Source organism: Carlito syrichta, unplaced genomic scaffold (assembly GCF_000164805.1).
Source record: "Carlito syrichta isolate Samal-C Ts95f unplaced genomic scaffold, Tarsius_syrichta-2.0.1 Scaffold309294, whole genome shotgun sequence".
Taxonomy (NCBI): Eukaryota; Metazoa; Chordata; class Mammalia; order Primates; family Tarsiidae; genus Carlito; species Carlito syrichta.
In genome coordinates this window covers 920964-938901 of record NW_007253390.1, presented here as the reverse complement: position 1 = coordinate 938901, position 17938 = coordinate 920964, and the positions used below count along the sequence as shown (strand labels likewise).

The 17938-nt window shown below is 50.8% G+C and overlaps 1 protein-coding gene across 1 annotated transcript in view; it reads right to left on the bottom strand.

Annotated features, from left to right (window-relative positions):
- Nucleotides 1-3092: 3092 nt before the first annotated feature.
- The window catches only part of IGFN1 (immunoglobulin-like and fibronectin type III domain containing 1), a 32469-nt gene continuing 17623 nt past the window's right edge, over nt 3093-17938 (bottom strand). Inside the window, exons 13-24 of the mRNA XM_021717113.1 lie at nt 17751-17875; nt 16884-17025; nt 16208-16507; nt 15315-15614; nt 14616-14789; nt 13057-13185; nt 10781-11083; nt 9713-9801; nt 7646-7841; nt 6271-6570; nt 5059-5406; nt 3093-3184 (exon numbers count right to left, since the gene is read on the bottom strand). Coding sequence (XP_021572788.1) covers nt 3093-3184; nt 5059-5406; nt 6271-6570; nt 7646-7841; nt 9713-9801; nt 10781-11083; nt 13057-13185; nt 14616-14789; nt 15315-15614; nt 16208-16507; nt 16884-17025; nt 17751-17875 — 2498 coding nt within the window. The remainder of the gene's footprint in view (nt 3185-5058; nt 5407-6270; nt 6571-7645; nt 7842-9712; nt 9802-10780; nt 11084-13056; nt 13186-14615; nt 14790-15314; nt 15615-16207; nt 16508-16883; nt 17026-17750; nt 17876-17938) is intronic.

Genomic DNA, 17938 nt, shown 5'->3' with positions numbered 1-17938 from the left:
CATCTATGTTGATAATTAGATTTGCCTGTAAATTTCCTCCTTTATACTGTCCTTGTGATTCTAGTACCAAGATTAGGCTAATCTCATTTAATAAACTGAAGAGTTAATGACAGCAAGGCTGGGCACAGTGGCTCATGTTTGTAATCCCAGCACTTTGAGATCCCAATGCTTTGGGAAGATCGCTTAAAGCCAGGAGTTCAAAACCAGCCTGGGATCATAAGGGAAATATTATATATAACTTTATGCCAACAGATTCAACAACTTAGATGAAATGAACAAATTCTTTGAAAGTCACACATAATCAAAGCTTATTTGGGGATACATCGGTAGCTTGTATAACCCTACACATCTATATAAAAAATGGAATTTGTGGTCAAATCTTTCCCACAAAGAAAACTCAAGACCCAGTAACTTTATTGGTAAATTCTACCAAACATTTAAGAAATATATTATAACAACTCTATATAAACTTTTCCCAGAAAATAGAAGAGTAAATGATAAAGAAACCAAATATAGATCCACACGTATATGGCCAATTGGTTTTCAATAAACATTCCAAGGTAATTCAATGGAGAAAAGGTAAGTCTGAGAGAAAAAAATAATTCTCCACTCTTATCTCACACCACATACAAAAATTCACTCAAAATGGACAGACTGAGATGTAAGAATTAAAGTCATAGAACTTCTAGAAGAAAACAGGAGAAAATCTTTGTGACCTTGGGTTAAGCAACACTTAGTCTTAATGTATAAATGAAAAACCAAGTGTAGATAAGTGAAAGGTCTTGCTGGAGATTACACAATTAGTAGCAGTAGCAGAACTCGCCTTTAAATTTATACTCAGACTCGATATACCTGACTGACAAGAGCCTTTGTTTGTTTTTTTGGCTTTGTGTGGAAATGAATGAAAATGCCCCAACTGCTCCTTTTCCCTTCACATTCCATCTCAGTTATAGAAGAATGCTAGCCCCCTCCCGGGGACAAATCTTGCTTGACCCAGGATTGGCACTCAGCTGTTCCCCACAAAAACAGACCACTGCTTCTGCTGTCCCAGGCCTGCTACAGCAGGAACTCTGCCTACACAGTGGTTGGTACCCAGAGCACATGTATCCGACTGGTCCAGGCATGTTTCCCTTTGGCGTTAGAGCTAAAGGACTGTGATAGCTACATAGGTCACCCTGAGTTGTCCAAATGGAACCCCTCGCCAGTCCTTGAGCCCTATCTGTGCTTTTCTGCCTCCTTGCCTGTGCTCACAGTGTCTGCCCAGTTCCTATTTATCCTTCAAGGATGTCACCACCTTGGGAAGCCCTCCTTGGTGCCCTTCTTAGAGTAAGCATCACTTGCTACTTTGGATTATGGCTCATGGTGTACAAGTCTTGCCTCTCAGCTGTGGATTCCTTGAGTAGGACTCACATCTGAGTTGTCTTCAAATCTCCTTCTATAGTGCCTGTTCCAGACAAATGAAGTTGTCTCATGCTGCCATCCCTGGATACTATCTTTTGTCCTTGTATCTCTTCAGGAGGTCAGGCTTCTGCACCCACCCTTAGAGGTGCAGAAAGTTTTCTCTTCTCACCTTTGCATTATGAGTGCCTGGTCAGGGCTAGGTATGCCATGGGCACTGAGTCATCCCCTCTGTGCAAATTCTCTCTCCTTTTCTGAAACTGTAGACTGTGGGCCTAAAGCCCTACCATCCCACAATTCCCGGACCCTACAGCATGAAGAACACTTATGAGGACAAGAGCAGCTCCAAGAAAAATGGTTCTTGCAGGTTCTATGGTGGGGGCAGGAATGAATCATAACCTACATGGACAAAGGTCATCTGGTCCGTTCCCCTGCCTCAGAGGGACACTCCTGGTCTATTTGGGGTGGGCAATTATTTCTCCAGTTCTGAAAACTCTCCTTTAGTCCCATGAGGGGGGACAAAAAAACCTTGGGATTTATTTATTAAAAATTGTGTATTTATTCTTACATGTTTAAACTTCAATCACCTTCAAAGTACTTTTTGTTTGATGCAGTACATCTATGGAGATTTTTTTTCCACTGCTCATAACAGTTCCCAAACTTGTCAATTTTGATGACTTTTAGTGCTTCTGCCATTTTTTGCTGCACCTCTTCCACATCAATATTTCCCTTTGAGCCGGGCTTGGTGGCTCAGCCTGTAATCCCGCGCCTTTGGGAGGCTGAGGTGAGTGGATTGCCTGAGCCCGAGGGTTCGAGACCCGCCTGGGCAGCGAGACCTCATCTCTACAATAAATGAAAAAATAAAAATCAGCCGGGTGTGGTAGCACATGCCTGTAATTCTGGCTACTTGGAAGGCTGAGGTGTAAGGATCGCCGGAGCCCAGCAGATCGAGGCTGCGGTGGCCGGAAGCGGTCACTGCACTCCAGTCTGGGCGACAGAGTGAGACTCTAACTCAAAAATAAAAATAAAAATTTCCCTTTGAGGAATGTTTTCATCCAGGGAAACAAACAAACAAAAAGTTGCTCAGGGTAAGTTTGGGTGAATAGAGAGGGTGGAGCATGGAGGTCATCTGGTTTTGGTCAAAAACTGCCGAGCACTTAGCGCGGTGTAGGCAGATGTGCTCATAAATCACCCATCATGAAATAGGCAAAAGCATTGAAAGAATTGCAGAAAATAAAGTTTGCTGAAGCTGAACGCAGCCTCTCACAACAATGCTAGCTGGTACACTGATGCCCATGGGCTCCTAGAGCACTTACCTAGCAGGAGAAGCCTGTGCTATAAGGGGCCCACCCTCCAAAAAGATCATTGTGATTCTTGGGGGGTCCCCCCTCATATTCCCACCACTCAGCAAGGTGTGTTTGTCATCCATCCTCAATCCTTCCTTCTGTGATTTATGCTCCTTCCTTCCTGCGTCTGATCTGCATTTGGAGACACGGAAAGGCTGTGGGAAGCAGAAATCAGGATCTATGCAGAGGGAGCGAAGAACAGACTGTGTTCTAGCTTATCACGTGACTTGCCTGGCCTTGGAGCTGATGCCCTGGGAGAGAGTGGGGCTCGGCCTTCCCCAGGGCTCCCTCTTTCCTTTTGGCCCCTGGGAATTGCAGAATATTTCCCAGAAACTGAGAGGTTCAGGGCTATGCCTTGAGGATGAGGGAGGGTGAAGATTCTGGAGGCAGTGAGAGGTCACACAGAAGTCCCTCCAGGAAAAGGAGGTCCTGACACGGTGCTGTGGGGGCCATGGAGAAGGTGAGGAGGCCCCTACAGAGCCTTGATGCACTTGATGCCTTTCTCTTCCCCTTCTGACAGAGCAGATCCTAGAGTAGGTCTCTTCCCAACCCAGACTCTTTCCAGCCCTAGAGAGTGACCGGTGTAAGACAGTCCCAGGCAACCCCGGCCCTGTGGTCCCCACACACATAACACCCCTCAGCCCTGCTGCTCACAGGACTTCTACCAGACAAAGAAGAGCAGGAACCTGCAGCCTGGAGGAAGGGAGGCCTCTCTGCCATGCAGACCCATTCACCTTTCCTGGCTTTCTTGCCCTTCCTATCAAATGTAGGCCTGGGTGGCAGGAGAAGAACCTAATTCTGAGTCCATTCTTCCCTTGAGCCAGCACCCACTCAGCCTCCCAGCTGAAGCCTGGTATGAAGACTTTGCTGTGGGGATGTTTCCTTCAACACCTCAATCCCAAGTTCATTTGCAGATGATTTGCCTATCTTCGCCTAATGTTTTAACGGAGAAAAGTACAGAAAGCGCCTCCCCACATGCACACATGTCCTTGATGCCCTAGTCCTCACCCAGGTCCTCTGACCTCCCTTCTCTTCCCTCCCTGTGGTCACAGCAGACTCCGCTGGTCCTGCCTTCTCTCCAAGGGGCGCAGCCTAGTAAAGAAAGGAACTGGCCCCATCCTGCTGACAGGTGCTCTCTGGATCTCCTGAAGTGGAGAGTAAAGAAACCCACCTGGTGAATGAGGGTCCAGAGGGTTTGCTGTCATTCTGTTCAATGACTTAGCTTGGGCCTGGAAGGCTGAATCCCCCCCTGCTTGTTTTTCTTCCTTGAGGACTTCACGTCCTCCTAGCTAAACCTCCCCAGGAGGCTTCCCACTCCTCTCTTGCTGGGGTTCCACCCTTTGGGACTGGCCCCCTGGAGCCAGCATGGGTGTCAGTTGTGATGTTTCAGGGACCCAGGACCATCCCAGAGTGAGGTGGGGCTAGGACCTGGGCTCTGCAAGACAAAGGGTATTCCAGTTAGTCTCTCCAGTTAGTCCAGAGGGACGGTTGCTGGCTCCCCATGCCTGTTCAGTGGTATAGGCAATATAGTATGGGACTAGGCTTGTAGGCTTTGCTGTCGGGGGCCATGGGTTCAAATCCAGAGCCACCATGTACTGCTCCCTGAGTTTGGGCAAAGTTCTTCCCCGGCCCCTCAGACAACCATAACCAACCACAAACACCAGCTTCTTTCCAGAACCACGTGTGTATACACACTGGGTCATTTCACAGTGGCTTCCTAAATGCCTTGGCATAGATGCTACAGAGAAAAGAAATGTTCTGGTCTGGAGCTGAAGTACCATTTTTGCACAAAGGTCAACTCTGAATAACTGAAATTGTTTAAGGATTACTTTATTTCGCTATTCAAAACATAAGTTGTTTTAAGTACTATTGGAGTAAAATGTTTTCTTATTAACATATTATTTGAAAAAGAGACTACCAATGAGAAAAATCAGCATGGCTTTTTAGGTGCTACATGTCCATATTTGGGCATATTTAGAAAGAGCAACACAGAAGAAGCCTCTCAGTCTCTCATTCTGAAATGTGTTGCAAGAGACTTGGAGAGACTTGGGTGAGCAGTACGCAGTCCCTTCAATCAAGAGTTGCTCGTCTAGTCCGAATGCCTTTCTACAAATGGGCAAATGAAGACCCCAGGGGGCCTAGTGATGGCCAGGCTAGAGAACAGAGTTGATATGGAGTTAGGCAGAGAATCCTGGTCTCCTGACCCCTAGCTGAATGACTCGTGGGGAGACAGGCCTCCTTGAGGGCTCCCTGAAGACAGGCAGGTGGCTGCTTCCCTGACTCTCCTTCCCGTCTCCCTGCCAACTTGACCCACTGCCAGGGCGACCACTGTTTCCTATGACAATGAGGGTGGCTGTACTGACAGCCTGGCCCAGCATGTTCTCGGCCACAGCTTTGTACTCGCCGCTGTCCTCAGGGGAGACGCTGGGTATGACCAGGGAGCACACACCTAGCACATCGGTGCTATACACCGCAGGGTTTCCTTCCAGACTCTGGCCATTCTTGAACCAGGTGATGTGAGGCCGGGGCGAGCCTCGCACAGCACAGCTCATGCAGCACTCGCAGCCCTGTGGCAGCAGATGGGACCGCAGGCCCACCAGGAACCGGGGCTTCTGGCTCAGGTCAGGCTCCCGGTAGCTCGGAGTTTTCACTGGGAACCTGTCTGTGGTGGAAACCAGGATCAGAGAGAGGAGGGTGAGAAAGGGAGGAAGGCCTGGTCGAGGCCCAAGTCTGGGCAGAGAGTTTATGACGCGGTTACTTGGGAATTTCCTGGGCCTTCCTGCCATATCTTACTGCACATTTGAACCCCCAGGCTTGACCCATCTTTTAAATCCTTTTCCTAAAAGTCTTTATGGATGTGTGTGTGTGTGTGTGTGTGTGTGTGTGTGTGTGTGTGTGTGTGTGTGTGTGTATTTTTACTATAGCCTAACACACATTCACTGTGGATAAAATAGAATGTATGGAGAATCCAAGTGTATAGAGAAAGAATAAAAACTAATCATAATCTTGTTACCTATAGATGACCGCATCTGACATATTGGTGTGGAACCTTCCAGACATGTCTGCATTTTATAAAAATGAAACCATTCATCTGATCTGATGACTTACTTTTCCTAGTGACTGCTTTTCAAGGTCCACATCTACTTGGCTGTAAATTACAGTCTGATTTCAAAGTAAACGTTAGCCTCTAGTTGCCTTATTGACTGCTCCTGCTTTGGAGAATTCACCCAAAGGCATCCCAAACACCCACGCCACTCTTGTTCTCCCTAGGGAGTTGGGACCACCCTGAGTCAGGAATGCAGGGGTCGTAAGTCCGGGGGGGTGTGGGGTGAGGCAGGAGTGGGTGGCAGCCCTTGGGGCTGCTGGCTGTGCATGTGGGTGTGCTCCAGGTCACCTCACCAGAGTCATTCTCAGCCCTCCTCCTCCCCCACCCCCCAGGGGCACTCCACCACCCTTGGGTGCAGCCTTCTGTGGTGCAGACCACAGCCCCCACCCCGGCCACGGGTCCCTCTCAAACCCTGCTCACCGCGCTGCCGGGGGATGCACCAGGGCTGGCTGGTGTCTGAGGGTGTGCTGACCCCCAGCTCATTCTTGGCCACCACCCGGAAGTAGTACTCGTGGCCCGGGAGGACACCCAAGAGAGTGAAGTGGTTGGTGTGGACGTGGTCGGCTGCCTCGCGCCAGGGGCCGTTAGCCGAGGAGCGTGTCAGCACGGTGTAGTACAGTGGGATGCCCTGGGCCTCATCCAGAGAGGGCTCCCACTCAGCGGTCACTGTCCCAGGCACGTTCTCCTGCAGGCGGATTGGCCCTGGCGCCTGCGGACATGCTTTAAGAGACAGGGCAGAGGGAACCCACGTTGGAGGGGACCCTACAGGGCTGCTGCTGAGGCCGTCCCCCAGGTCCTCAGATCTTCTGGGAGTCCTGGGGAATGCAGTCTTGTCACACAGGTAGCAGGAGCCAGAGAGAGAGCTTGGCCAGGGGTCTACCATTATCGCTAGAGGGTGGAAAATCTCCCCCCAAATAATAACTTTGATTCACATGTGTTTTTAGGTAAAATAACATAGGACATGCAGCGCTGTTTTGGACAGAGGCAGGGGCTTTTATGAAACCAGGTTAACGAGTCCCCACTGTTAGTCTGTTTCATATTTCGATATATCTGAAACTTCTCCAGGGTAGGGACGGTGTGAGAGTCCTAGCTGGGGAGGACAGCTTTTATCTTGTGCAAGGATCAGAGATAATTCTTTCCAGTGGTATCGTGGTGGTGACTGCCTTTGCTCACTGACTGAGAGTGAGGAATAGCTGAGGTTGGGGAGAGGATGTGGCATGACTGTCCCTATTAAGCTGAGGCAGAACAAATGGAAGCCCCTCGGGAGATCTTCCTTGTCCTTTCCTCTCTTCTATCTTTTTTTTTTTCTTAAGTTTTTTCGTTTTTTTGGTTTTGAGTCAGGGGTCTCACTCTGTGGCCCAGGCTGGAGTACAGTGGCATGCTCATGGCTCATTGCAGCCTCACCCTCCTGAGCTCAGGCGATCCTTCTGCTTCAGCCTCCTGAGCAGCTGGACTACGGGCATTGCCACCTCACCCAGCTAATTTATTATTATTATTATTATTATTATTATTTCGTAGAGACAAGATCTCGCTATGTTGACTAGGCTGACCTTGAACTCCTAGGCTCAAGCAATCCTCCCACCTTAACCTCCCAAAGTGCTGAGATTACAGGCATGAACCATTGCACATAGCCTACTTCTTTCTATCTTTAAGCACAATGGAAGGGTGAGTAGTGGTCGCCTTGCACACCCAACCTGGCAGAATATCTGACACCTATGGCCAGGCCAGTGGCCACATCCATGACTTGGTGAGTGAGCGAGCTGATGTCCAGAGCTTGGAGACACACCTGCCTTACCTGCCACCCTGAGGCGGAAGGTGTAGACAGCCTCCTTCCCCTGAAGGTTCCTCAGCACCACGGTGTAAAGGCCACTGTCCGAGAGGCTGGCCACAGGAATTAGGAGCTTGGTGAGGCCATCCTCAGTGGTGGTCACACTTCTTTTGGGCAAGGGCAAGCCATCCTTCAACCAGGTCACCTCAGGCATGGGGGCAGCCTGGCAAAGGAGGGGAAGGAAACATTGAGAAGAAGTTTCCTAGAGGTGACAGCATTTAAGCCAGGCTTGAGGTAGAAGTGGTAAGAAGAGCTGTCTCGGAAGAGGAAGGTCAGTGAGAAAACACAGGTGGGAAAGCACCTGTTTAGGAACAGACTCATGGAGAAGTGGTCATAAAGTGTGGGGCTGGCACCTGGGTGTGGTAGGGGGTGGTGGGACAGGAAAGGAAGCTGAACGGAGAGGCCAGGGGAAAATATGAAGCACCCTCCCCTCCACACCTGTGCAGACCTATGTATTTTATTTTAAGCCACGAGCTGCTATTGTAAGATTCTGAGCAAGGAAACATAATTAGTTCTGGATTCACAAGTGGGGGGCTGGATGGGAGTGAGAAGGGACTCTGGGGAGGGGAGGGTTGATCACTCTAGTGCTCAAGACCAGGGAGGGGACGACTTGGGAATCCCCACCACAGTCCACAGGGAGATCATGGGGGCCTGGCCTTGAACTGTGGTGACCCCAGCCGGGTGGGGGGGGGAGGCCAGTCAAGCTGCTTGGTGACTGTGCCGCCAACTTCTCATGGGGGACTCGATATGGCACACACTGGGCATCAGAGTCAAATGGGGATGCTGGTGGCTACTTAGCTCGGGGGATTGTTCTGAGGATGTAAGAAGCTAATAACACATGGAAAGCATGGAGAATAGGTCCGAGAGTACAGTAAACACTCCATGTACGTTCACATTGTTGTCATCATTATTATGTCATCATTATTATTACAGTCTAATAATTAAGGACAAGCAATTTAGAGTAAGACAGATCTGGGTTTGAATCTGGCTCTGCCACCTATGTGCATCTGTCACAGATGATGATGCTGATTTTCTCTTCTTTTTTTTGAGTTACGGTTTCAGTCTGTCACCCAGGCTGGAGTACAGTGACATGATCATGGCTCACTGTAGACTCGATCTCCTGGGCTCAGGCAAGCCTTCCATCTCAGCCTCCTGAGCAGGTGGGACTACGGGTATGTGCTATCACACCCTGCTAACTTTGGGATTTTTTACATAGATTAGGTTTTGCTATGTTGCCTAGTCTGGTTTTGAACTCCTGGGCTCAAGCAATCCTCCCACCTCAGCCTCTCAAAGTGCTGGGATTACAGGCATGAACCACCGCACCTGGCCTTAAATGATAATAATAATACTAACAACAACAACTACACATATTGGGTGCTTGCCACATGCCAATCCTTGTTTATGTGCTTTCAACGTATTACTTCTTTGAACCCTCAGAATGACCCTTTGAGATAAGTTGCCATTATTATCTCAGTTTTACAGATGGAGAAGTTGAAACGCAGAGAGGTTAAGATATTTGTTGAAAGTCAAACAGCTAATGAGTGATGATGTCAGACTTTGAACCCAGGCAGTTTGTACTTTTAACCACCATACTAAGGTTATACTAAACATAACAGAGTCAGGTGGTGCTGATGTTGGTTGAGGATCATTCTAAGTCAAGTGCAGGTCGTGTGCTTGCATAAAAAGACCTTCTGAAGTCAAAGGGGGTCATCCACACTGCAGGCCCCCTGAGTTCCCTGAATAAGGAAAGGTGTTGAAAAGTGAGCGCACTCGTTTGGAGGTGCAGTACCAGAGGCTACCACTAGAGGGCTCTGTAGACTCGGAGCAGAATGGCCACCCAGTGGCCAGGAGAGGGTAGAGCCTTCAAGGAGGACCAGAATCTTTCCTCTTGTCCGGCTGGCCTGACTTCTGACACAAACCCAGGGCACTGACTAGGGGGCAAAAAGGAACAGGGAAGAAGAGAACCACAAGACTGAGTCTGGCTCCCTTGGCCTCTCTGGGCTTCCCTCCCCACTCCCCTCTAGGTACACTCACTTCAAAGTAGACAGGCACCCGAACAGTGTCCCCGGTCTTGACCATCAGTGAGTCCTTTGTGCTGGAGTCCATGAGGAACTTGGGACAGACTGAAACACACAAGGTGGCTCATCATCTCCCTTTGTAGTTGGGATCCAGTTCCAGGTTACCAACAAGCAGGGCTAGAGGGGAAAGCTGGGCCAGTCTCACTGATGCAGAAATCACAACAGACTAGGGGCCCTACAGGAACTGGAGGGTAGTTGGGAGGAGAATCCTGGGGGAGAACCCCAGGAGCTGGTGGGGAGATGTTGAAAAAGAGAGGGACCGGAGCTGAGAAAGGGAAGCCACGGGGAGCAGGTTAGGGTTAAGATGGAACAGAGGAAGATGGTGACAGTGGTGGAGTTCTTTTGTTTTGCACATGAGATAACCACCAATCTGAGACTTGCCTGAGGTGACTTGCCTGAGGTCACAGCAAGTTAGGGACAGAGCCAGGACAAGATTCTGGGATTCTAGACTCCAATATGCTGTGTAGGTATCTCTCTCATTGTCACAATGATGATTAGGGTCAGCTGGGCTGGCCCAGTGTCAGCTTGGGTCAAAGACAGGCCAGCTCCTTCTAGCAATTAAAGCCCAAAGGGACAGACAGCCCTCCTTTCAATAATGGGGAGCTGGGGCATGTTCCGTTCTAAACGTCAACCGCGGGAGCTGGGCAGAACTTATGCCTTCTTTGGCCCTGCCTGGAAAAAAGCAGCTCTCTCACCTGGAGAGAGCACTGACTTTGGAATCACCTAGTTTAAATCCAGACTCTGCCACATACCAGTGGTGAGACCTTAGATCTCAGTTTCCTTCTCTGTAAATTGGGGATAAAAATATTAACCTTGTAGCATTATTATGAGTCGTAATGAGAAAACAATTCTAAAAAGGGCCTGCCTAGCCCAGTGCCTAGCATGATGGAGATGTTCAATAAATGTTGCTTCATGGAACCAGAGGGTGGGGATCCTGGCCCAGTAAAGGCATGGTGACTGCTCAGGGATCCCCCTCAGGAAGGGCCTGCAGGGCTTAGGCATAGGGGAAGGAGGCGGCACTCACCAGTGACAGGCATGGCTTGCACCAGTGTGTCCAGGGCAGTGGGCTGGCTGTGGCCTCCTTCATTCACTGCTGTCACCCGCACGAAGTAGCCCTCTCGGAGTCGAAGTCCCTTGGCCGTGTAGGTGGTGACTGGCACAGTGCCCCCATGGCAGGGGATCCACTGGAGACTGTCTGAGGCACACAGCTCCACCACATACCCCTGGGCTGCGTCCCCATCCTGGGCATCCGGGCCAACCCAGCTCAGAGTGATGCTGGTACTTGACGTGTCTGTGACTTGGAGATCTCGCACGGGCCCAGGGGGTCCTGGCCAGGCACCAAAGGGATGTCAGGAATGGTATCACCCTCTCCGAAGGGAGGCCACTCCTCCTCCTGGGGGAGGCCAGTGGGAGACTGGGGATTTCTCTCACTTGGCGATCTATCTTTCAACCTTCCTGAAGTGCTTACTCTTGCCAGTGCTTTATTTCCCTTGTGCACAAAGATCCCAGGCCACCTCCTCCAGGAAGCCTCCCCAACTCATTCCACTCATTCACTCACCTACCAACCCACCTCTCCTAACAATCTTCCCTTAATTCCTAAAAACTGTTATTTTAGTCGATGACCTCTTAGGATCTATTATCCCTGCAGATCAGAATGCTGTCTTTCTATTCTGAACTCAAAGCCAGCCTAGAGTCAAGACTCTGCTTTTTGGCACTCAGTGCAGGCTTCTTATTCTTTATCTGTTAAATAGGAACAATAATAACGGTCTTCTTTACCCACAGTGGTTTTGGAACAAGCAAAAAACATGTATGTAAAAGAGATTTGGAAATTGCACAGCAGTTTAGGGCTCTGGCTCTCAGCCTGGCTGCACACTGGAATCATCCGGGGAGCTTAAAAATACTGGTACCTAATGCCATCCTCAGAAATTCTGATTTAATTAGTGTGGGGTATAGTCCAGACATCAAAAATTTTAAGAACGCTCCAGGTGTTTCTAACTATGCAGCAAAGCTTGAAAACCACGGGTCTAGAGTAGCGCTTCTCAAACTTTAGTTAGCATAAAAATTGCCTGAGATTTTGTTAAAAATACAAATCCTGATTGGGTTGGTCTGGGATGAGGCCTGAGACTAAGCATTTTTTAATAAGTTCTCATAAGGTGATGTTGCTGGTCTGTGGGCCTTGCTTAGTATCAAGAATCCAGAAAATGCAGTTATTGCTGTGGCTACTGTTGGACATGGCTTAACCCCCTACCTATTGTCTCTGTTTCCCAACAATAAGAAAGAATAACAGTAAAATAGGATAGTTTTGGCTCACTTGCAAGGAAGAAGATACATGGCCAGCTCTCCTCCCCCTTCTCTACACTTCACTCTCTTCTTCCCAGGATGTTCTATACTTGCTGGCATTCAAGCAGCCTGAACACCTGCTAGGCCTGTGTCAAGGTCAACACCTGGACCATCCAGCATGTGCCGGAAGTGTGCTGCTCCCTCAAAGACTTGGCATTGGCAGGCTCATGAGGGGATGAGGAGTACTGGGCAGCATGTTCCAAGCCGCCTGCTTTGGAGTGAAGTTTTTAATAGTTATTTTGTGGAAACGGTATTCTCTACTCAAATATGGGAGATTTGGATGAAAGTTGGACAAGTTTTTTGTTTTTCCTGCAGGACTTGGAAATATCATAGTTTTACATCACACACATCTTTGGTCACAGACTTTTTTTTGCTGCTTCTGTTGTTCTCAGAATGTCTATTGGCATCTCGTGGTACACTGATGCTCCCGAGACCACAGGTAGAGAAATGCTGTTCTAGATTGTGAATTTCTGAAGGGCAGAAACAAGGATGGATTCATCCAGTTCCTGGTACAATGCTGACCACCCAGCAGGTAATGGGCAAATATTCATCGCTTAGAGATTGATGCTGAGGTTCCCATAGAGAACAGACCTGTCTGTCTACTGCCCACCCCACCAGGATGATAACTCCCCAGTGAGAGGAGGAGGGGGCTCTAAGACTGGGACTGGTGGTGATTGACCTGCCCAGAGACCAAAGAGTGAGTGAAGTGACCTTGGAAAGACATCTTCTCAACCTTCTGGTCTTCTCATCTGGGCCTGTATGACCTCAAGGTAGGGTCCATAAGGGCCCCTACCATATGCCTCATCCAAGAGGCCTTTCGACTTTTATCTCCCAGCCCTCCTGACCATTTCCATCAGGACTATCCTGACCTGTGACCTCCTGTCCTGTCCCACCCAGCTTCAGAGCCACCCCATGCTCACCCGCTCCCCCACCCCCATCTTGGTTTGGCATTCTACTTACTCATGGGATCCCGAGCAAAGACAGCATCTGATGGGGGCCCAGGCTCTCCAGGGCCTGAGGGAGCAACGGCTGTGACCCGGAACTCGTACTGACAGCCCTGCCGCATGTCGGTCACAGTCCACTTCCTCTCTGTGAATAGCCAATGCCATGTGAGTCCCACCCTGAAGGGACCAAGCAATGGGGAGACAGCTTGGTGCCTCCAAGTTCTGGAGAAGACCAAGCCAAGCCTGGGATCCTAACACATCCCTTCCTCCAGCCAATCAGGTGTAACTCAGTGAAAAGAGCACTGCTCAGGGTGTCAGGGCCCTGAATACCTTCCTGGTTCTATCACTAACTTGCTGGGTGGGTTGATCAAATACCTTAATCACTCTGGTTCTCTCTGTCTTATAGAGTTGGTATCATATTTAAATAAAGGAGAATCAGGCCAGATGTGGTGGCTCATGCCCATAATCCCAACATTTTGAGGGGCAGAGGTGAGAGGATTGCATGAGACCAGGAGTTTGAAAACTAACCTGGGTAACATGGCACTAAAACAAAGAAATTAGCTGGGCATCGTGGTGCAGCTTGGAAGGCTTAGAAGGCTGAGGTGGAAGGATCACCTGAATTCACCAGGTAGAGGCTGCTGTAGCTGTGAGCATGCCACTGCACTCCAGCCTGGGCAACAGAGTGAGACTCTGACTCAATAAAGATAGATAGATAGATAGATAGATAGATAGATAGATAGATAGATAGATAGATAGATAGATAGATAGATAGACAGATAGATAGACAAAGAAGAATCACTAGATAGTAAAGTTGGAAGGATGCCCATTGTTCATATGTCTTTTTCCAGAAATAAGGAAATTGAGGCTCTGAGAGGCCTCAGCTCCTTAGCAGAACAGCCATGACCAGAAACCCAGTCACCTGACAAGCTGTTCTGAGCCCACCTTTCCTCCACAAATCTTGGCTTCCGCAGCAGGTTTGTAGAACACAGAAATGCAGAGGGTTACTGCAGGCCCCCTCGGCATCTGCTCAGCCCTTTGGTTTTTTCAAGTTCTTTCTGATCTCAGAAACCAGTTAGTTTCTTTGGAAACTATTTAGTGGGGGCAGGGGATCCTTCTCTCCACTTTATGGATGAGAAAACTAACCTAGAGAGGACATGAACTGTCCAAGGCCAAGGCCAGAAATAGAGATGCCAGGGCTAACAGCTTCCTCTCTGGCTTCCAGCTGGGACATCTATTAAGCCAGGGCTTCTCAAGCTCAGCACAACTGACATTTTTACCAGAAAATTCTTTTTTTTTTTTAATGAGGGTAAATATGTTCTGTCTTGTGTATTGTAAGATATGTAGCAGCATCCCTGGTCTCCTCAAACTAGACACTTGTAACATCTACCACCACCCAGCTGCGACAATCAAAAGTCTCCAGACATTGCCAAATGTCCCCTAGGGGGACAAAATCACCCTGGATGAGACCCACTATAGGAAGCCAATCTGGACTAATAATGCCGAGGGATCCTGAAGTCAGGAGGGGTCTAAGGAACCTTGGGAGCCAGGGCAAGGGGCACCACCCAGGCCTCTCACCAGGCACGGGCTGGTCAGTCACCGCTGTCCAGGTGTTGCTTCCCTTCTTGCGCTTCTCAATCTGGTAGCCCAGGATGTGGGCACTGCCAGGGCCCCGAGGGGCTGCCCATGTTAGGGTGATGCTCTGGCTGGAGGCCGAAAGGATGGCTGGAGCGGAAGGGGACCCAGGGAGAGCTGAGGGTAGAGAAGGTGCTGGTCTGTCAGAGGCGGAGGACAGGTGCCAACTCATGGGGAGACTCTGGGGGTAGAAGACACGGGGCATCTGGGGATGGGCAACATTCTGTTCCTTCCCAAGGAGTGTCAGGGCTAAGCAAGCCTGCTCTGGGACACCATTCTGGCTGTTCAGGGGAAGAAATGATGGGACAGAGAAGGCACTTTGGCCTCAGAGTCTAGAGTCAGTCCTGGGGCCTCTCAATCTCAAGTTCCCCAGTAGGATGCTCTTGACCGGGGACATGCAATGGAGGAAGATGCTCATCTCTGCCTGTGTCTTCTCAGGGACTCCATAAATCTCATCTCCTGCTCTGGCTGCCAGATCTCAAATGCAGCTGAGGTAAAGAATGTCAGAGTGCTCTAGGAGGGACTCCAGACCCTCATGCACGGGTTGATGTCGCTCAGCCCCTGGGGCAGACCTGCCTTCCTCTGGGCACAGTGAGGAGCCCGGGAGTGTTCCCCACCTTCAGCTCCAGCCGTTTCTCTCACCCTTAGGAGCCACCAGAATTTCCTCAGACGCCAGGGCCTCGCCAGCCCCCTCCAAGGTCACAGCCCGCACACGGAAGGTGTACTTCTTGCCTTGCTCTACGTGGCTGTCAGTGAAAGTGGTGCTGTCTGCGGGGGTCTCGCCCACCTTCAGCCAAGTGCTCCTGCCAGCCTGCCGCCTCTCCACCACGTAGTGCTCCACGGCCCGGCCCCCGTCATCCCTGGGGGGCCGCCAGCAGAGGCAGACACCAGCCCCGTGGCGGTCCTGCACCTCCAGGGGGCCTTGTGGGGGATCCGACTTATCTGGGGACCCACAAGAGGAGCAGGAAGAGAAGGGGGTCAAAGGAGCTGGAGGGGAGCGCTGTCCATCTTCCCCATTCATCCGCGGATAAGTCTGTAATGGGGTGGACTGCCCAGAGAGCTGGGGGCATTTCCCAGAGGGCCACCTGCTTCCTGAGATGGCCAGGTGTCCCTGGTCTCCACCCTCCACACACATATACATCCAGGATGTATCACGGAACCCACCAGCCTGTGCCCAGCCCCACTGTTCAGGGCTGCTGTGGACACTTGCTCAGCCTGCACCAGTACTGCCTTGCTGGCACTGCTCAAGGCTGGGAGCCGCCCACAACCTCTCTAGGGCCAGTCAGTGTCTTGGGGTCAGAGAAGCCCAGCGAGTTCCTGCCCCTAGCAGGAGCCCAGCCCTTTGTCCAAACTTTTTCTCCCTAGCCAGTCTGAGGGGAGCAGAGACGATGGGCAGGAGTAGGTTTGGATCTTAAACAGCATGCAGATGAGGATCCGAGCCAGCAGAGATCACAACTGGGCCTGCCCTGGCTGGCAGGTAGGGCACAGAGCCCCGGGGACCCTCAGACCTCAGCGGGGGGATGGGGGGCTGGCACCTATGACTTGCAGGGTGAGCTCGGCCTGCACAGAGCCTCCCTCACTCCTCAGCGTCACGCAGTACTGGCCACAGTCCTTCCTGCCCGCGCTGGGGAGGCACAGTCGCGTGTAGCCGTCCCCCAGGGCCACCTGGGCCCCCCTGCTGCCGCCGCCCACCACCTCGGCCCCGTCCTTCCTCCAGACAGCCTGGACCGGGAGGCGGCTTTGGAAGGGGATCTTCACTGTCACCGGCTTTCCAGACTTGACTACCAGTGGCTCCCTCAGTTTCTCTGTCACATCTGGAGCAACAGTGGGAGGATCTAAAGATAAAACGAGACAAGGGAATCAAAGAAGACCAGGGCTCTGAGCACCTGGAGCGTGCAGACAGAAGGACCCAGAGAAGGGCATTTGGGCTAAGAGTAAGGAACACCCTCTCCCATCTCATGAGGGCTAACGAGGGGAATGGGCTTCATCTGAAGCAGGAGGGACCATGGTTAGACCTCACCAAGGACTTCTGCACAAGGAAGGAGCTATGATGCTGAATTGGGTTGGAGGTCTTTTCAGACTAAGGGTGAGATTAGACACTGGCTGCAGACTAGCCACAAATTCAGGTGTTTAGAAGAGGGGCAGGGAAGCATGTCACCTGGTACAAGGAGACTGTGGGGCAGGCCAGGGCAGGGCAGGGCTGAGCCTCACCCTGAACAGTCAGGGTGGCCTCACTCTGCTGGTTGCCGGCTACAAAGGTGTACTTCCCGCCCTGGGTCCCCTGTACGTGGGTGATGAGGAGTCTGTGCACGAGACCATCTTGCTCAAAGATGACTCCGTCCTGGGCGGTGAGCTGGAAACAAGGGCCACAGCAGGAAAAGGTCACCCCCACAACGACCTGGTCCCTTTGCACCAGCTAGCCAGGCCCCCTTAGTGACACAGTGGCTAGAATCATGATACCAGCTGCAGGAATTGAATGCCAGTCGTGTGTCAGGCATGTGCCAACGCTCTCTGTGCTCAATACCTTAATTGTCACGACACCCTTATGAAGTAGGTTCTATGAGTCTCATGTCATAGGTAAGGAAACCCGAATGCTCAGTCACTTTCTAGGTCATACAACTGGTGATGGCAGCGCTGAGACCTGAAGCCAGATCTAGCTGATGCCGTGGCCTGTGCTCTGAGTCAGTGGGACGTATCTTCTCCTGTGATGACAGCTCTACTGGAGGGCAGAGGGGCTGTGCAGAGATGAGAGCTCTCCGCTGGTTGGGATGGGAAGACAGCATTTGTTCAAGGCTTTGAAGGGTGATAGGATTCAGCAGGTGTGAGTACAGAAGAGACATTGGGTGGTGGAAGAACAAGAGGTGTGTTGAGGGAGGCATGAATAGGATACACGCTATTTTAAAAATCCAGTTTTATTTTAAGCACACCAAGTTGGTTATTTAAACTTCCCCCAGGGTAGGTCTGTGAGTAAAATGGAGAATGAGAAAAATCTTTCTCGCAAAGCCGCTACCGTACACTTCCCCTCTGTTTCGCCCTTGCCCCTCCCCACGGTAAAGCGAGTGTGTGAGGGGGCAGTACCTCGACTCCATCCTTGAACCAGGTCCCAGGTCCCAGGTCACTGCTGAGGGTGCGGGAGAGTGTGGCAGCCGCCCCAGGCTGCACCTCTATGTCAGCCAGACCCTGGGAGAAGTGGCACGCGGGGCCTGGAGAGACACGGAGGGATTGTGGCTGCGCTGCACCCTGGGAGGCCACCATGGTCCTTCCAA